Genomic DNA, 16,088 nt, shown 5'->3' on the forward strand with positions numbered 1-16,088 from the left:
TATTTATTTATTTATTTATTTTTATCGACCTTGGTTCCACCGAAGGAGCACCTTACACCTGGAAGCTGAGTCAGGGCTCAGTGACGCTGGTTGGAAGTGGCACCCCAGGCTGCTCCGAGCACAACCCCCCTGAGGCGGCGGCGCGGTGACCCGCGCGGCGTCTGCGCACGCGCCGCAACGGCCGGCCCTGGGCGGTTTAAACGGTCCGCGCGGGAGGGCTGCTGCCGCTACGGCGCATGCGCGGCGGCTCTGTCAGCGCGGGGCGCGCAATGGCGGCGGCGGCGGCGGCGGCGGCGGCAGCGGGCCGGAGGTGGTTCCGCGCTCTGGCGCTCGGCGTGTCCTTCCTCAAGTGCCTCCTCATCCCCACGTAGTAAGAGCTGCCCTCCCTCCGTCCCTCCGTCCTCGGGGCTGCGGCACGGCCTGCCAGGCCGCGCGGGGGTCCCCTCGGCGGGGCCGAGCCGAGCCGGGGTGAGGCGGTGGCGGTTGGCTTCCCCCTCTCGCCCTCGTCAGGGGCTGCCAGGGCTTTGCGAAGCCTTCCCGTGCAAAAGCACCCGGTTTCTGAGCTGTTAGCAGTGTAGCGGGGCTTGTGCTCCCAGCTCGGGTTGCTGCCTTTAGAAATCCCACCTCACGGTTTGTCTTCCTTGTGGAACCTCAGTAAGAACATGTTCAGTTACCAAGCGAATATTTTTATTTCCTTAACGTGATGCCCTGTAGGCAGGACGTTACTGAGTGATGCTGCCTCCTTGCCCTTTTAGCAATATAAAGCTTTTTCTTTTTTTTCTTTTTCTTTTTTTTTCCAGAGTAAGGAGCTTTTTCTGGTGCTGACTTTGTCTTCTCAGAGCAGAATAGCTTTGTTTTGTGCTTGGACACAGTTGTAGCCTTCCCTGTGTAATCCAGGATCTTTAAATATACTAAATCATTCACACTTTTTAATTGAAACACTTTAATGTTAACCAGTTAATCATGCAGATTTAAAAAATTGTAGCTTTTTATTCTTCTAAAAGATAGGAAATTTAAAAGTCAAAACCAGGAATTTTGGTGTTAGTGTCAAAAAAGCTGACCTATAAATAGTTTTTGTTTTATAGTTTCCAATGCATGGCCTTGGTACAAGCTCATACTGCTTCTTTGGTACTCTTCAAATTACTTGATCAAAGTTTTTAGATCAGCTTTACAGCAGCTGCTACGTAGGCTTTTTTTGTCTGTCAGTGGTGATGTACTCTAAAATGTTTCTCCTTTAAGTGCATATATGTGACTTTTAATGTAAACTTTCTTTAGTCATTCCACAGATTTTGAAGTACATAGGAATTGGCTTGCCATCACCCACAACTTACCTCTCTCTCAGTGGTACTATGAAGTAAGTTGGGTTTTTGGGGGTGGGGGAGGAGGGTTTTTTTTTTTTTAARTTGTGTATAAGCTACAGGCATATTGGATATGTCAGCCTATTTGTATGCTAGGGGAGAAAGCCATTTATTTGCAGAAAATACATGTYATGGATACTGATGGTTGTCAGCTACTGGTAGCTGTATAACAGTGGTGCCAAAACATACTGGTTGTTGGCCCTGTGTAACATTCAGGTTAAAAAAAAAAAAATTTGAAGCAGCTGCTAGTCCTTATGCTGGTGAAATGCAAAAGATAATTCAAACGTGGATTATTGGAAAGACTTTGTAATAAAGCAGCAAGTTGCGTGGTAATCTTAAATTGCCCCTCTCTTAGCTGTTGTCATGCATGATACGTAGGCACCGTAGTAAACGCACCTAACTCTCCTTTCAGAAAGGGATGAAATAATAGTGACCTTTTTAAAGTTTTATTAAAAGTAAGAGTCACTGACTAATGAATAAAAATAACTTTGAGACTGTAGTAAGACTGTTTGATTTTTCTACTAATCAAGATATGTCCATGAGCCAGCAATGTGCCCTTGTGGCCAAGAAGGYCAATGGTATCCTGGGCTGCATCAGGAAGAGTGTTGCCAGCAGGTMGAGGGAGGTGATYCTCCCCCTCTACTCAGCCCTGRTGAGGCCCCATCTGGARTACTGTGTCCAGTTCTGGGCTCTCCAATACGAGAGAGACRTGGCACTACTGGAGAGAGTCCAGYGTAGGGCTATGAAGATGATTAGGGGGCTATGGGCCATACGAAGAAAGGCTGAGAGAGCTGGGCCTGTTCAGCCTGGAGAAGAGAARRCTGAGAGRRGATCTTATCAATGTGTAYAARTATCTGAAAGGATGAGAGGAAACAGGCACAAACTGAAACACAGGCAGATCTGTCTGAMCATGAGGAAAAACTTCTTCACTGTGGGGGTGACAGAGCACTGGAACAGGTTGCCCAGAGAGGTTGTAGAGTCTCCATCCTTGGAGATATTCAAAAACCATCTGGACAGTGTCCTGGGCAACATGCTCTAGGTGACCCTGCTTGAGCAGGGGGKTTGGAGTAGATGATCTCCAGAGGTCCCTTCCAATCTCAACCATTCTGTGATTCTATGTCCCATCTGTCTACCAGTACTCAAATCATGTTAAGCTCTGTASAGCTGGTTACTTCTATTGTGAAGGGGTTTCTGTTGAGTAAGGGCTGCTGAGATAAAATGTGTTGACTGACTTGCTATGTTAAGCTGTATGTGATGGTCTTTAAATAGCATGCCTTGTTCAAAATGCTGAATTATTTGGTCTCCTTTTGTTTTTAGGCTACTTCAGAATGGACCTTGGATTATCCACCATTTTTTGCTTGGTTTGAATATGCACTTTCGCACATTGCCAAGTACTTTGACCCAGAAATGTTGGTTATCCAAAATCTAAATTACTCCAGCCATGCAACCATCTTCTTCCAAAGATTTTCTGTCATCTTTACAGATATCCTTTTTATATATGCAGTTCGTGAGTAAGTCTTGATGTTCTAATTTTAGGGAGARCGGGTAGTTATCTTTTAAATCTTGACTTTCTAGAATAACAACAAGAAGTTATTTGTACAAATGAGCTTGTAAATACATGGAAAATMAAAAAAATTTTTAACCTATTCCAAGAGAATTTGGGAGCGTGAGCTAAATGCAAGTTACCTCTTTTGTGATTCCTGGACATGCTCTCACTATACATATGATTGGATTTGTACGCATTCAGACTTTAGCTGTCTTATCACACGTTATAGGTATTCTGTGTGTTGTTGGGTTCACTTTGTAGGACTTGAGGGCAGGTTGGGTGAGCCCAAATGTTTCTTCATATTACTTTTCTTATTACTCTACTCTTCCAGGTTAGAAGTGTGAAGGAAACTTGTAATGAAATGCCCATATGATCAAACGTGCAAAGCTAATCTAGTGTTTTGGGTATTCTTGCTAATGAGCTGACTATTCCAAGGCTTAACTGCTAGTACTGGGGGGGGGGGGGGGGTTATTTTTACGCCCTGGTTTTGTAAAGGGTTCATCTTATACCTAAAGTGTAGAATGGAGGAAGACGTCATGGGAATTGCTGTCTTGCCTGCCATAAAGATTTGACTCTAACAGTCTTTCTACCCAGATTTTGAGCAGATGGAATAAAACGGGCAAAGTTATCTGTTCTTGCATTACAGCATGTAAACTCCTATATTTACTTTCTGTATCTGAAGTAGGTTAGCTTTCATTTGTGGTTTTTTTTTCTTTATTGTTCTGGCTCAAAGATGCATGAATGAGCTAGTTATTTTAAAATGGCACTACTTACACCAATTCAATACAAGTCATCCCTGAATTTTTAATCTAACCTCACCTTCAGCATAATAGAGACCATATGGCTTCACACTGAGAAGTAATAAGATATTTTAAAACAATAGAAATATAGCTTATAATCTTGGGGGGAGCCAGGAATAGGTTAACGTTCACCTGAAGACTTTAAATATAACTTGGTATRTTGTCTGCAGATACAGCAATACTTTGCTCATGCGCAAGAAATTCGTAGTAAACAGGCTATGACAACTATACAGGCTTTTATTATTCAAGATAAGACATAATCCTGAGATTCCTTAAGTTACTTAACATAAACTTTAGCATGTGGAAAATACTACAATTATTTTATTCGTGACGTTCTCTTGACTTGCTGAACTTAGCAAGAATTTTATTATTGCATTTTGTGCTAATAAAGTRGATATCCTCAGGTTAAATGCACTTTCCAGTTATTAAAGCAACAACTTTTTTTGTTAGCTGTTTCAATTAATCTTTCCTTTTATACTACTCTTGTTCAGATGCTGCAGGTGTGTAAATGGGAAACGAGCTGGAAAGGATATTATGGAAAAACCAACATTTATTCTCGCTGCTCTGCTTTTGTGGAATTTTGGGTTGTTAATTGTGGATCGTATCCTTTCAAAACATAGTGGATTATTTTTGTTTTCATTTTTTTTAACCCATTACAGCATTTGGTACAAACCCATAAACATTACTTCTGTCATAGAAAGTAAAGTTACTGGCTGTCGGGTTAGCTGAAAAACTTAACATTTTCATTAGGATTATTMTTTGGCAAAATGAAAAATGTTCAATTTTTGATCTGATCTGCCAGAACTCTAGGAGGACCAGTTTGGCAGGTGTCATGTCTCTTCCTGCTGGCTGCTCCTTCTCTACCTGCCTGCAGAAATATTTGGGGAGCCTCTTTCCTGGGTGTGGTTCTGGGTCTGCCCCATGGCAAGGACAATCTTAAGTGTTTTATGTTCAAGTTGTATTGAATTTATTTTTATATCCTCTTAAGTAACTAATTCTCATGCAGAATAAATCACTCTGGAAAGTTTAATTATTGTCGGTCAGTCTCAACATAACGTGCATCAGTCTAGCTAAAGAAGGAACACAGAGGAGAAAATGACAATTGTTTTATTGGCCCTGGCCTTCCCAATCCATGTCTGAATTGCCTGCTGAGAGGTTGTGAGTGGCAAATGAAGTTACCATCTCCAGCCATTAATACAATACCAGGCAGATACTARTACTTAACTTAAAAACTGGAGAATTTAGTTAATGAGAGTATGCCAAAAAGTTTTAACATATCATAGTAATCTTTTATTTGTTTTGGTTTTATAGCCCATTAGTTGCACGGAATGCATGTACTCAGATTTTTATTAAGAGCTGGTTTATTTCATCACGATAATATACTAGTGTTAGTGGATCTTRTGTCTGTACTTGCAAGTGAGATTAAATAATGATTTTATGTCCACTTAGAGTAAATGTAAGATTAAATTTCCATTTTAATTTGAGTTTGACTATAYGTTTGAGTCTCTCCAGGCAACTGAYAGTAGTAAAGAGACCTTACTTTATTCCTTTCTTGACTCRAATTCAGATATTCACTTCCAATACAATGGCTTTCTGTTTGGGCTGATGCTTCTTTCCATTGCCCGACTATGTCAGGTAAGCTTGAGGGGCTCTGTTCTGGTCATATCATATGTGTTTTGGTGCATTAATTCACTTCATTGTGCTGCTCATGTAGAAGTTAACGGGAGTGGCTCAAAGCTGAGGTGTGCTAAGGTGGATGTCTAATTATTTGTAAGTTTTGGGGGAAGAAGAGACGTTGGAACTCACCGTAAAGGCTTGCTTGCTGATGGTGCAGCATTCCTGTTCCCTGTGAGAAAGCTAAATTGTGTGTTACACCTAAACAACATGGCATGGCTTCTCGCCGTGTTATCTCCTTATAAGACACCACTCCTTAGAAGACATGCCTCTGAGCTGCAGAGAGATGAGACCTCCTCTGATTTCCAAGTATCGTGTGGAAAAATAGTTTCCGTCTCTATACCTGTTGTGTGTGACAATATTTACTTTGTAATTTTGACTTTTAATGAAGAAAATACTCATTTAGCTTTATGCCTATGATGAATGTTCTGTTACCTGAAGAGTGCAACAGAAGTACAATTAAAAGTTTGTACAAAGTTGAAAAGTTCGGGGTTTGTTTTGTTTCTTCCTTTAGAAAAGATATTTGGAGGGTGCTCTTCTTTTTGCTGTTCTTCTGCATTTCAAACACATCTATGTGTATGTGGCCCCAGCATATGGCATTTATTTGTTGCGATCCTATTGTTTTACTGCAAATAATGCAGGTAAGATGTATAAGTTTCTTCACTCACTTTGGGGGGGATCATGTTAATTAGTGGGGTTTAGGGAAGATGAAAGACTAGCAGTTATCTTTATAACAAGATGGCTCTAGGTCAAATGAAACAAATTCTGCTTGGGGAGTAGAGCTGGAAAGATCTATAAAGTATACTTGTTCCTGTAAAATTCGTGTTTCTTGAGTTCTTTATTAAGTACAGCCAACATGGACCAACTGCAGGTGGCAGTTTGAAGCTGTAAGAAGTATTCTGAGTAAATATGGAATGATTAGATAGCATCAGAGATTATTCCAAAGTCTTTCTTTGAGTTTCTCTCCATTTTTAGCACTGAGAAGTGTTTGATATTCCTCACATGAGCAGAGAAGGCACATCTCTTGAAAGAGAAGATAGCTAAAGGTTGTACAATGCAGGATCTGCAATGTGGAAGAAGTAAAATGGCATAGGTTAATGAAGAGCACAAATGAAAGAAATATAACCTATTTTCAAAGTAATGCCATGATAGGATTTTCTGATATGGAAAATAAGAATAGTCACAAGCAAACAAATACAGGTTCACTTCTGAAGGGGCAGTGGCTGGGCAGATCACAATTTTAAAGAAAATAATTCAGTCTGAAAAAGGACTTATAAAGATACAGTCCTACTAAATTGGAAGTCATACTAATCTCATGCTGAACAGTAGTTTCCTATCATTTAATAGACATTTTTTTTGTCCAGTAAGATCTTAAATAGTCTGCAATTTACTGATCAGGAAAAGTAGCCCTGTATTCAAGGTAGCACAATATATCTTTGGTTTCAGGCCTGTGTGAGTCTCTCACACAATGTATCCTTGATGTGCAATAACTCCTGCCACAGGCTTCTGCTTACAGCTGTGTACTGATCCATAAGAAACTGAAGCTCGATTGTGATCTAGTCCAAAAATTACCACTATCCTGTATAAGTAATAAGTTTGATACAGAGCTGTAGTCTAATTTGCTGATGCCCGAGTTCCTTAGTGTAACAGTATATAAAGAAGAGTGTAACTATAAACTAACTGTTGAAGGAAGCAATTGAATATATTGATATAAAGGTTGTATATGTGCTAGCAATTCACTGTTAGGGTGGAATGTTTTGTCCCCCTCCCCGCTTGCCCTGCTATCCATATTCATAATCTTTTTGCTTCTTGTAGATGGATCCGTGAAGTGGAGAAGTTTCAGCTTTCTTCATGTAACTCTCATGGGATTGACTGTCTGTCTTGTTTCTGCTCTTTCACTGGGCCCCTTTGTAGTATTGGTAATGATTCCTTTTTCACCTTTTATCCCCTGAACTTTTATAAGATGTGTTGTTATAAAAATATAAACCATGTCTCATCTAAAAAGGCCATTTCTTTCATTCTTTTTTTTTTTCTTTAGGGCCAGCTGCCTCAAGTCATTTCACGGCTTTTTCCTTTCAAGCGAGGCCTCTGCCATGCTTATTGGGCCCCGAACTTCTGGGCTTTGTACAATGCCATGGATAAAGCATTAACAGTTGTTGGTACAGTATGCTAATCTTAGTATTTGGTGCTTATTTGCAGATATAGCTCTCTGGATTTTAGTCTTCCCATATGAAATCCAGGTAGCAAATTAGATTTTCAGATTGCCTTAAATCTCTTGATAATCAGCATAATACAGTGCATGCTAACAGTTTCCAGTTGTTAGGTCAGAAATCAATCTCCCCCCTCTGTCATCTTTTAGCCATATACTTGGTTCAGGTCTGTATTACAGTTTCTTTTTCTTTAACATTTATCAGTTTGTGCTTTTTTTAATCTTCTGTTTCCAGGTTTAAAGTATAACTTTCTTGACCCCACAAAAATTCCTAAAGCCTCAATGACAGGAGGGTTGGTTCAAGAATTTCAGCATACTGTCCTCCCTTCTGTGACTCCACTAGCAACATTAATCTGTACTTTAGTATCAATATTGGTAAGAACAGATGATGGTTTTGTAAACTTCATGTGTCCTGTCCTCAGTGGCTTTTGTTTGATTAGCATACATTCCATGTGAAACTTCATTTCCTGTAAGATGTTTTTTGCCCTGGAATAATGTGATTAACATAAATCTTAAAGGAATGTATCTTTTTATACACGATATTACTTTTTCCAAATATGACCAAAAGTTATGGCCTATGTCAGCTCTAGAGCAGTAAAGAGATTAATAAAAGCAATGCTGGATCAGAACCATTCTGCATACTGAGCTAGAAGTAATCTTTTGTGATAGCAGGTAGTTGAACCAGTACTCAAGAGACAGGAGTTGAATAGAGATATTGATGGAATTGTTTGGGAAGCTTGTTGTGTTCCTAATAGTATGAGCTACAGGTAAGCATGGTGTTCTCTGTGTGAAAAGCAAGGAATTGAAGGCTCAATAAGTAATTAACTGGATACAAAGTCTTTTTCGCTCTAATGAGCGATTGTATTAGCCTTTGACCAGAAATATCTTTGTTTCAACACCCTTAGGTATTTCTATGAAATAAATTTAGTGGGTTAGATTCAGAAATGTTTCTTGCAACACAAATAACAAGGAGTTGGCTGTGCAACTGAAGCCTTCCATCAATATAACAGGAAAAAAGTAGGCAAATGTCCTTTAGGCAGTAGTCATTATGCACCCAAATAGACTCTCTTCCTGCCATGCTGTACAGTGTTTGTGCCATACAAGCACAACCTGGGTGCAGTTGTGTTTATTAACGTTGTAAATGCTCTTGTGGTCAGTGGCTTGCGTTCGGGTTTGTTAAGCTTTTCACTGAAGTCTTGTTTTTGCCTGTTGTTTCTAGCCCTCTGTTTTCTGTCTTTGGTTTAAACCTCAAGGGCCCAGAGGCTTTCTTCAGTGCGTCGTTCTTTGTGCATTGAGCTCCTTCATGTTTGGCTGGCACGTGCATGAAAAAGCGATACTTCTTGCTATTCTGCCTTTAAGGTAAGTGAGTTCTGTAAGTTGTAGTTTGCCGGTCTGAACCTGCGACCACTTGTTGAAGACACCTCAAAAGAGGATCACTTAGTTTTCAGTGTGTTTCAGAGAATTAACATGTTTACAGAATGCCTTAGGCTGAAAGTTTTTAATGCACTTCTGGCAGAACTGATTTGAGCCACCAATAAAACACAGCCTTTTTAGAAACAGAACACACTGGCACTAGTAGAATAGTATATGCAGGAAACTAGTGTGGTGTTAAGCAGTATCTTCTGTGAAATACTAAGAAGTACTGGCTTCTACTTTAAAACAATTTCTACTTAATATAAACTCTACTTAGAGTTTCTAACTTACAGATGAGTGGAAGAATGAACAGAGAAGTGCATGATCTTGAGACTCTTAAGCAATCGATTTAGAAGTCTGACAGACAAGACTACCCACTATGTACGCTCTTCCTTCTCCACTTGAAAATTAAGGTGTATTAAGATGCATACAATAACAGGAAATCAATACATTTGGAATCAGACGCTTGATTGCCATTAGGATAACACAAAATACCTTCAAAGTGTGSTCCTAGAAGACAGGGATTCAGACTTTAGGCCACATGTGGCCACACAGCCTTTAAAACAAATCATTTGGGTTCCCCTTATGGCCTGCCTTCCATAGTGATAGTTTGGGAGCAGGCTTGATAAAATGTTTTGCTGATGTCGGATGGTGGTTGAAAGCAGACTGCTTTCTCAAGGTCGTTTTGTTCTTCCACTGCAACTACTGCCTTTGTGTAGTAAATCCATTGCACTAGAAAAGTCAAGACCTATTTATTGTATGTCTTGTGGCCTTGCCTTTTCAAGAGAAAAACTAATTGGCTTGCTTGGCTTGGACAGTTAGGCATTACTGTCATACTCAAATTCAGCAAACCAAGCCTAAATTTAGTGAATGAAGATCCTACCACAACATCTCTTTTGATTAAATGTGACCATCAATACAAGTGGAAARGAGTATTTCTCGTGTGCCCTAGAGTTTTCATAGCTGGATACAACTACGTTGTAGAACTAGTGATGTGAGCAAGAGGAAAGAATGGGTGCTGAGACACTTACATATGCCAAGAACGCATAGTGGTTAAGCTGATGAGTATGACCAGAAGTGAGACTGCTAACATCTGGCTTATTGTCACTGTTTTAGATGGGATAGCTCATGCTTCCGAACTATTGAGTAAGGCTACAGTAACTCTGACATAAGACCTGTGACTGCAGCTAGTTCAAGCCTTGATTCATGAACAGAAGTATGAAGGCTGATGCTTAGTAGATGAAATATATAGATTCTTCACAAGCGTTTGCAGTTAATCAAGTTCTTTGAATAGTTAGGATTTGAGATCTACTCTGGCAGGGATAAACGTAAAAATACTGCAGTCTTATAGCTGCTGGGCAGATCAAGCTGGTACTGGATGAGTGCTGTGGTTCATATTTAAAACATTAGGTAGATTGTATAGGAGCCAACTGAGAAAAGGGACCTTTTGTACTATACTCATCAAAAACAATATTCAGTGCTACCAAAGGGACTTGGGCCTCTTCAGGGTTGAAGTAAGGATATAGTTTATAAGCTGACTGACTGGTATTGCTGCAAACCTTTGTTTTGGTCTGTTCAGAAATTTATAGTGATGTTCCAACCTTTGCAAAAGGAATTTTGTGAGGGGAAGAATTAATACTGGCAAAACAAAAGAAAAGAGAGGAAGGAGGGATGATAGTGTTTGCAGCCCACTGGCAAAGGAAAAAGACTATTTGTGGAAACATTCAGGACTTTCTGATATTCAGCAGAAATGTGGTTTTCTGGGGTTGGTTTTTCTGGCTGGCGCTCTCCTACATTTTATCACTGAGGCCATCTGGCTTGGAAGGAGATGCCATCGCAGGGTCCAATATTTGGAGGAACTGGGGCACCGTTTGATCTCCATTTGACCTGTTCTTCAGTCTGTCTTCTGTGATTTGTGTACTATTTAGCTGAAAATAAATTTATTTTCTAAAAGACGAAAGTATAACACAAATTCTTGTCGTTTTAGCTTGTTGTCTGTTCAGAGAGCAAAGGATGCTGGCATCTACTTGATTCTGACAACCACAGGGCATTTTTCACTTTTTCCATTGCTGTTCACATTGCCAGGTAAAAAGTTTTCCTTCTTTCTATGCTTTCATCTTCTTTTTTTTTTCTTCCCAGAGATGACATGTAGGTAATATTTGGAATTATTTTATGTAGAAAGTTGAAAGCTGTATGTCAGCATGTTTCCCTAAATCCAAACTCTCCAACTGGTGAAAGGAAACATTGTTTAAAAAATGGGKGAAGAGCAGTAGGCTTCAAGATGAAATGGAGAGAGATGGGAAATTGTCATAGTTGATATTTGTTATCCCTGGTTCTGCCACAGTTCTAGAAACTTCCTTGTCTAACATAATCATGCAAAGCAATAGTGATACAGACMATCTGAGATTAAACCTGACAGGTTGTCTGTTTTCCAGCTGGCTTCRTGCTGTTTTCTACCAAAAGTGTTGTTGCTTGAGAATTGATTCTAAATTCAGTAACGTTCTTGTACATTAAACTAAATGCCCCYGAAGCAGCATCCATTTTAAGTTAGATCTGTTCTGTCTCTGCACGTCCTGATCTGTCTTTGTGACCAAAAGCTGGTCCCTTCTGTCCCRTCTCCTCCATTTTTAATTAAAGGTCCATTTGCTTTGCTCAACCCTTGGACCATAATAGCTACAAAAACACTGCAACTTCTGTRTAATGATTGCCATCTTTCTGACAGAGTCCAAATCTAGACATTCTCCGTTTGGTCTGATGATGCTGCTTATTTGTTATAGAAAAGCTGCAGCCCTGAGAGATGAGCCGCTTCCTTTGCGTTCTCTGTTAACTAGCCTGTATCCAGCATGCAACCTAGAACTAAATATCTTTGATTTGGCTTTCAGTCTTATGTTTTAAGCTTCCCTGTAATTTCTGATCTTTCTAAATAGGAAAAATCTTATTTTCAGTACTGTCATGTACTGTAATTACAATTAGTGTGTTCAATATGTTTGTAGATGCTTCAAGTACATGTATTGCAATACTTGGTATATTATTTAGTGTAATATATACTTATTTTTAAGTGTCCTAAGCAGTAAGACTTTTTGTTCTGTTTGGAGAAAGCAATTATTAAACAACATAAGTTTGAATAGTATGACTTAAATTTTTGCCTTATAMATTACAATATCTTTATAATTATTTTTTTAAATGTTTCTTGTATTTCAGAACTTCCAATTAAAATACTACTTATGCTGCTCTTTACCATTTATAGCTTCTCTTCACTGAAATCTCTATTCAGGTAATTAAACTGTTCTGAAGCCAAGAGTGAAACCACTTTTGTCACTGGGAACAGTGTATTGTCATCAGGGTTGAATGGGCTGGGAAATGGATGCTATCAAACTGAAATATTACTCATCAAAAGATGATGATACTTCTGTCCTAGTCTCGGAAGGCGAGACTTAGGACTGTTATAAAACATCCTTGTTGTGCTTGAGTTGGGACAACTATCCAGTTAGTTGCAGAAGATGGTAAATTCACACCTGCTTCGATGCACTGTTAAAGCACGAAGTTGTAGCCCGCGAGGATTTAATTCAATATTAGAACACTTATTAAACTGAGTACTCTGGAGATTGTTTATCTGTGCTAGGAGTTATAAATACTRTTGCATTTTGCAGTAGTGCTTAGCGTTTTCATGTGTAAAGTGGCAGGCTGTGAATAACATGCTTTGATGACAAGCTGTAATTTGTCAGCAAGCATCTTTTGCAAATGTTTGGTTGTCAAAACACACTAATTGCCTGAATTCTTCAGTGTAGTGTCAGGGGCCACTTATCCGGCACCCGCTTGATCAAAGATAGTGTTCATCACTACATCCTCTGTAGTCACTGCTCTCCCATTTCTCAGACTTTTCACGGTAAAGCCAAGCTGTAATAAAGTAGCTATTGGAAATGCCGTAGAGTTGTGTTTGCTAAGTCAGTCACCTGTTTTTTATAGGTGATCCTCTTTCAATCAGACTGCTTTGTGCCCCTTGCTATTCCAGAATTTAAATCATTCCTGCTTGAGAGCTCTAACCTAGGACCTCTGCAGGAGCTTATTTCTGTCTAGAGCTCAAGAGCTTTTGCAAGTCTCTTGTTCCTGATTTTCCAAAAAACAAATTCCTTCGAGAAGCATATTCAAATTCCCTGTAAACTCTCTGAAGTCAAAACTCTATTGTGTTTTTTTTGCAAGAGATCTTGAAGCACAAATTCCACAGAAAGTTTGGTGGGGAGGGTGTTTAAGACAAATCTGATGCTTCCAGTCTTTGGATATAGAACTTCCATGGAATAAATGTGTATATGAAGTATGGAAGGTCTCTCTGTTCAGTTATTGCCACAGCAGAAGAATGATGTGGGGTGAATCAGTACAGCTGCTAAGATTTTTACTTAAATTCATTTCTGCTGAGCAAAGGAATCTTGGAACTTGGTATAAAAGCCACATGATGAAGAAATTAGGAGTACCRTTATGTGTTTTCCCACTGAAAACTCTGTGGTCTAATTGCTATTTAAAGCCTTATTTTGATGTAGTGTGCGATACTCTCCTCAGTGGTCACTGGTGTCACCAATGGTAATCGAAAAACAGAGTGGTTATTACTATAACATATTTTAACTTTTTTCTTCTTCTTCCTCTGACAGGAGAGAGAGGCCTCTACTTAACTGGCTTGAAACTATCTACCTCGTTCAACTAGTGCCTTTGGAAATCTTCTGTGAAATTATATTTCCTCTGACCCCCTGGAAACTGACCTTGCCTTTTGTTCCTCTGTTGTTGACCTCTGTATACTGTGCTCTAGGTATCACCTATGCTTGGCTGAAACTATACGTCTCGGTCTTGACTGAGCCAATTCCTGTTAGACAAAAGGCAGAGTAAAGCAACATTGTTGGGACCAATACCAGGTTATTCCGCTGAGAGGATCATCCAGCACTGTGAGGAGCTGTCACAAGGATTTAGACCTGTTGATAAGGCAGGGGGTACAAGTACCTTTCATCTCCATGAGTGGAGGGTTTTTTCCCAACACCGCTGTACTGTCCAGCCAGAATACCTCTTATCAAAAGAGCTCATGACAATAACGTGTAGCTTGGTAAGATGCCGCTAGCTGTGAATAAACTGTGAAACTTAATGAAAAGGACCTTGTATTCATATTGGCTATTTAAAAAGTCCAGACTTCTGTCCTGAAGAAAACCTCCCTGGCTTTCTCATTAATGTTGTATTTTACTGAAAACCAGTATGGCAAACTACAAGGGATTATTGCTGTGTAGAAGAGAGCATAATAACTGCATACTGTGGAATATGTAAATAAAAGACTTTTTTTTTTTTATTGCTATCTTTGTCTTGAGCATCTCTTGTAGTTCTTTCAGCTCATTCGTGAGCCATCCTTTGGAAGCCCTGTACCATAAGGTACCATACCACTGTRTGCAGTTCTGGGCTCCCCAGTACAAGAGGGATGCGGCACTACTGGAGCAAGTCCAGCGAAGGGCTACAAAGATGATTAGGGAACTGGAGCATCTCTCCTATGAGGAAAGACAGAGAGAGCTGCGCCTGTTCAACCTAGAGAAGAGAAGGCTGAGAGGAGATCTTATCAATGTGTACAAGTATCTGAAGGGAGGGTGTCGAGAGGATGGGGCCACGCTCTTTTCAGTGGTGCCCAGCGACAGAACGCAAGGCAACGGGCACAAACTGAAACACAGACACTTCCATCTGAACATGAGAAAAAACTTCTTCACTGTGAGGGTGACAGAGCACTGGAASAGGTTGCCCAGAGAGGTTGTGGAGTCTCCTTCTCTGGAGATATTCAAAACCCGCCTGGATGCGATTGTGATGGTGTGCTCCTTTTCCCCCCCCACTGCTGTGCTCTCTCCCCCTCAACCTGACCTCCTTGTAAACAGCATGTATGTAGGGGCTGGTTGAGCATGTGCCAACTAAGACCCATCTAGCATGCAAATATGAGTCAATCATCTTCCCCCCTCCATAAATAGGGGGCAGCCCAGAGCCCACTGAGCTCTCCTGCATGGCAGTGGGCTGCACTGCAGAACCTCCTCTTGAGCAGGGTCACCTCTCAAGGTTACTCCTCGAGGCTAAGGGAGATTCCTTACCTGCAACAGATCCTCGGTAAGTGATTAATAGCATGCTGAACTTTTGCGAACTTTGCGAAACTTTGCTGAGTTATATCTCTGACTAATTGTGCACATAATCCCTTAGACATGAACCGTTGACCAAGTCTGAGACTAGGATCGGATCCAGCTGCACCTAGGCTCCTCTCCAAAGGAGTTTAGAAAGCAAGGGGGTCCTTTCTGAACCTTGTGACTCAACGGGAGGGTCTCCTTCACACACACTCCTCTAGGCATAAGCCTTTGACCAAGTCTGGGACTAGGACTGGATCCAGCCCAGAGCCCAGACCCCTCTAAGGAGGAGTTTAGAAAGCAAGGGGGTCCTTTCTGAACCTCGTGACTCAACGGGAGGGTCTCCTTTGCGCATGCATCTGACCCTGTCCTTCATGCAGTAAATAACTGAGTGAACCTTGCCAACTGAACCTCGTTAAATCATTCTTATTTATGATTGAACTTTGTTAAGTCGCTGTCTTACTGCAATAAATGTAGTGCTGCTTCCCTCTTAAGAGTGAAGTGCATCACTCCTTTCGCGACAGCGRTCCTGTGCAAGGTGCTCTGGGTGACCCTGCTTGAGCAGGGGGGTTGGACTAAATGATCTCCAGAGGTCCCTTCCAACCTCAGCCATTCTGTGATAAGGATATAGCAGTGACTAGCTGAAAACTTGTCCTGAGGTGTTTCCGCTGTTTCTGTTTCCTAAGCTTCCTGCTTTGCCGTAGTCTTTGCGGTGGCTGCTTTAAAACCGGCCGCAGCGGCCTGGAGCCTCCCGCGTCCTTATTCCCGCTTCTCTTTGCGCCTCAAAGCTTTGCGCAGGCGGCGCGTTTCCCACCCGAATTAAAGCCGCGGCGCACCGAAACGGGCCCTTGGGCCTCCTGCTGCCAGGCGGGCAGAGCAGCCGAGCGGGAAGGGCCGGGAAGGACACGCTGAACCCCGCAGGGCTCCCCACTTTTTGGGGGGGTTTGTTTTGTCTTTAATAAA

The 16,088-nt window shown here is 40.9% G+C and overlaps 1 protein-coding gene across 1 annotated transcript; it reads left to right on the plus strand.

The window, feature by feature from the left end:
• The first annotated feature begins 269 nt into the window (after positions 1 to 269).
• ALG8 (ALG8, alpha-1,3-glucosyltransferase) lies at positions 270 to 14,327 on the plus strand. The gene is made up of 13 exons (XM_026063867.1): positions 270 to 370; positions 1,276 to 1,354; positions 2,676 to 2,869; positions 4,196 to 4,305; positions 5,272 to 5,339; positions 5,893 to 6,019; positions 7,194 to 7,297; positions 7,417 to 7,537; positions 7,823 to 7,962; positions 8,807 to 8,946; positions 10,988 to 11,085; positions 12,202 to 12,274; positions 13,644 to 14,327. Exons 1-13 carry the CDS (start codon positions 270 to 272, stop codon positions 13,873 to 13,875), a joined length of 1,587 nt encoding a protein of 528 aa, XP_025919652.1. The 3' UTR covers positions 13,876 to 14,327.
• The last annotated feature ends 1,761 nt before the right edge of the window (positions 14,328 to 16,088 follow it).

The sequence above is a fragment of the Apteryx rowi genome, unplaced genomic scaffold, assembly GCF_003343035.1.
Source record: "Apteryx rowi isolate R43461 unplaced genomic scaffold, aptRow1 scaffold_101, whole genome shotgun sequence".
Taxonomy (NCBI): Eukaryota; Metazoa; Chordata; class Aves; order Apterygiformes; family Apterygidae; genus Apteryx; species Apteryx rowi.

Bases quoted from the DNA above. Each gene is read 5' to 3' on its own strand.
- ALG8 (XM_026063867.1), top strand. From the start codon at position 270: ATGGCGGCGGCGGCGGCGGCGGCGGCGGCAGCGGGCCGGAGGTGGTTC. The intron at 7,963-8,806 runs GTAAGAACAGAT...TGTTGTTTCTAG, and splicing joins GTACTTTAGTATCAATATTG to CCCTCTGTTTTCTGTCTTTG. The intron at 11,086-12,201 runs GTAAAAAGTTTT...CTTGTATTTCAG, and splicing joins ATTGCTGTTCACATTGCCAG to AACTTCCAATTAAAATACTA.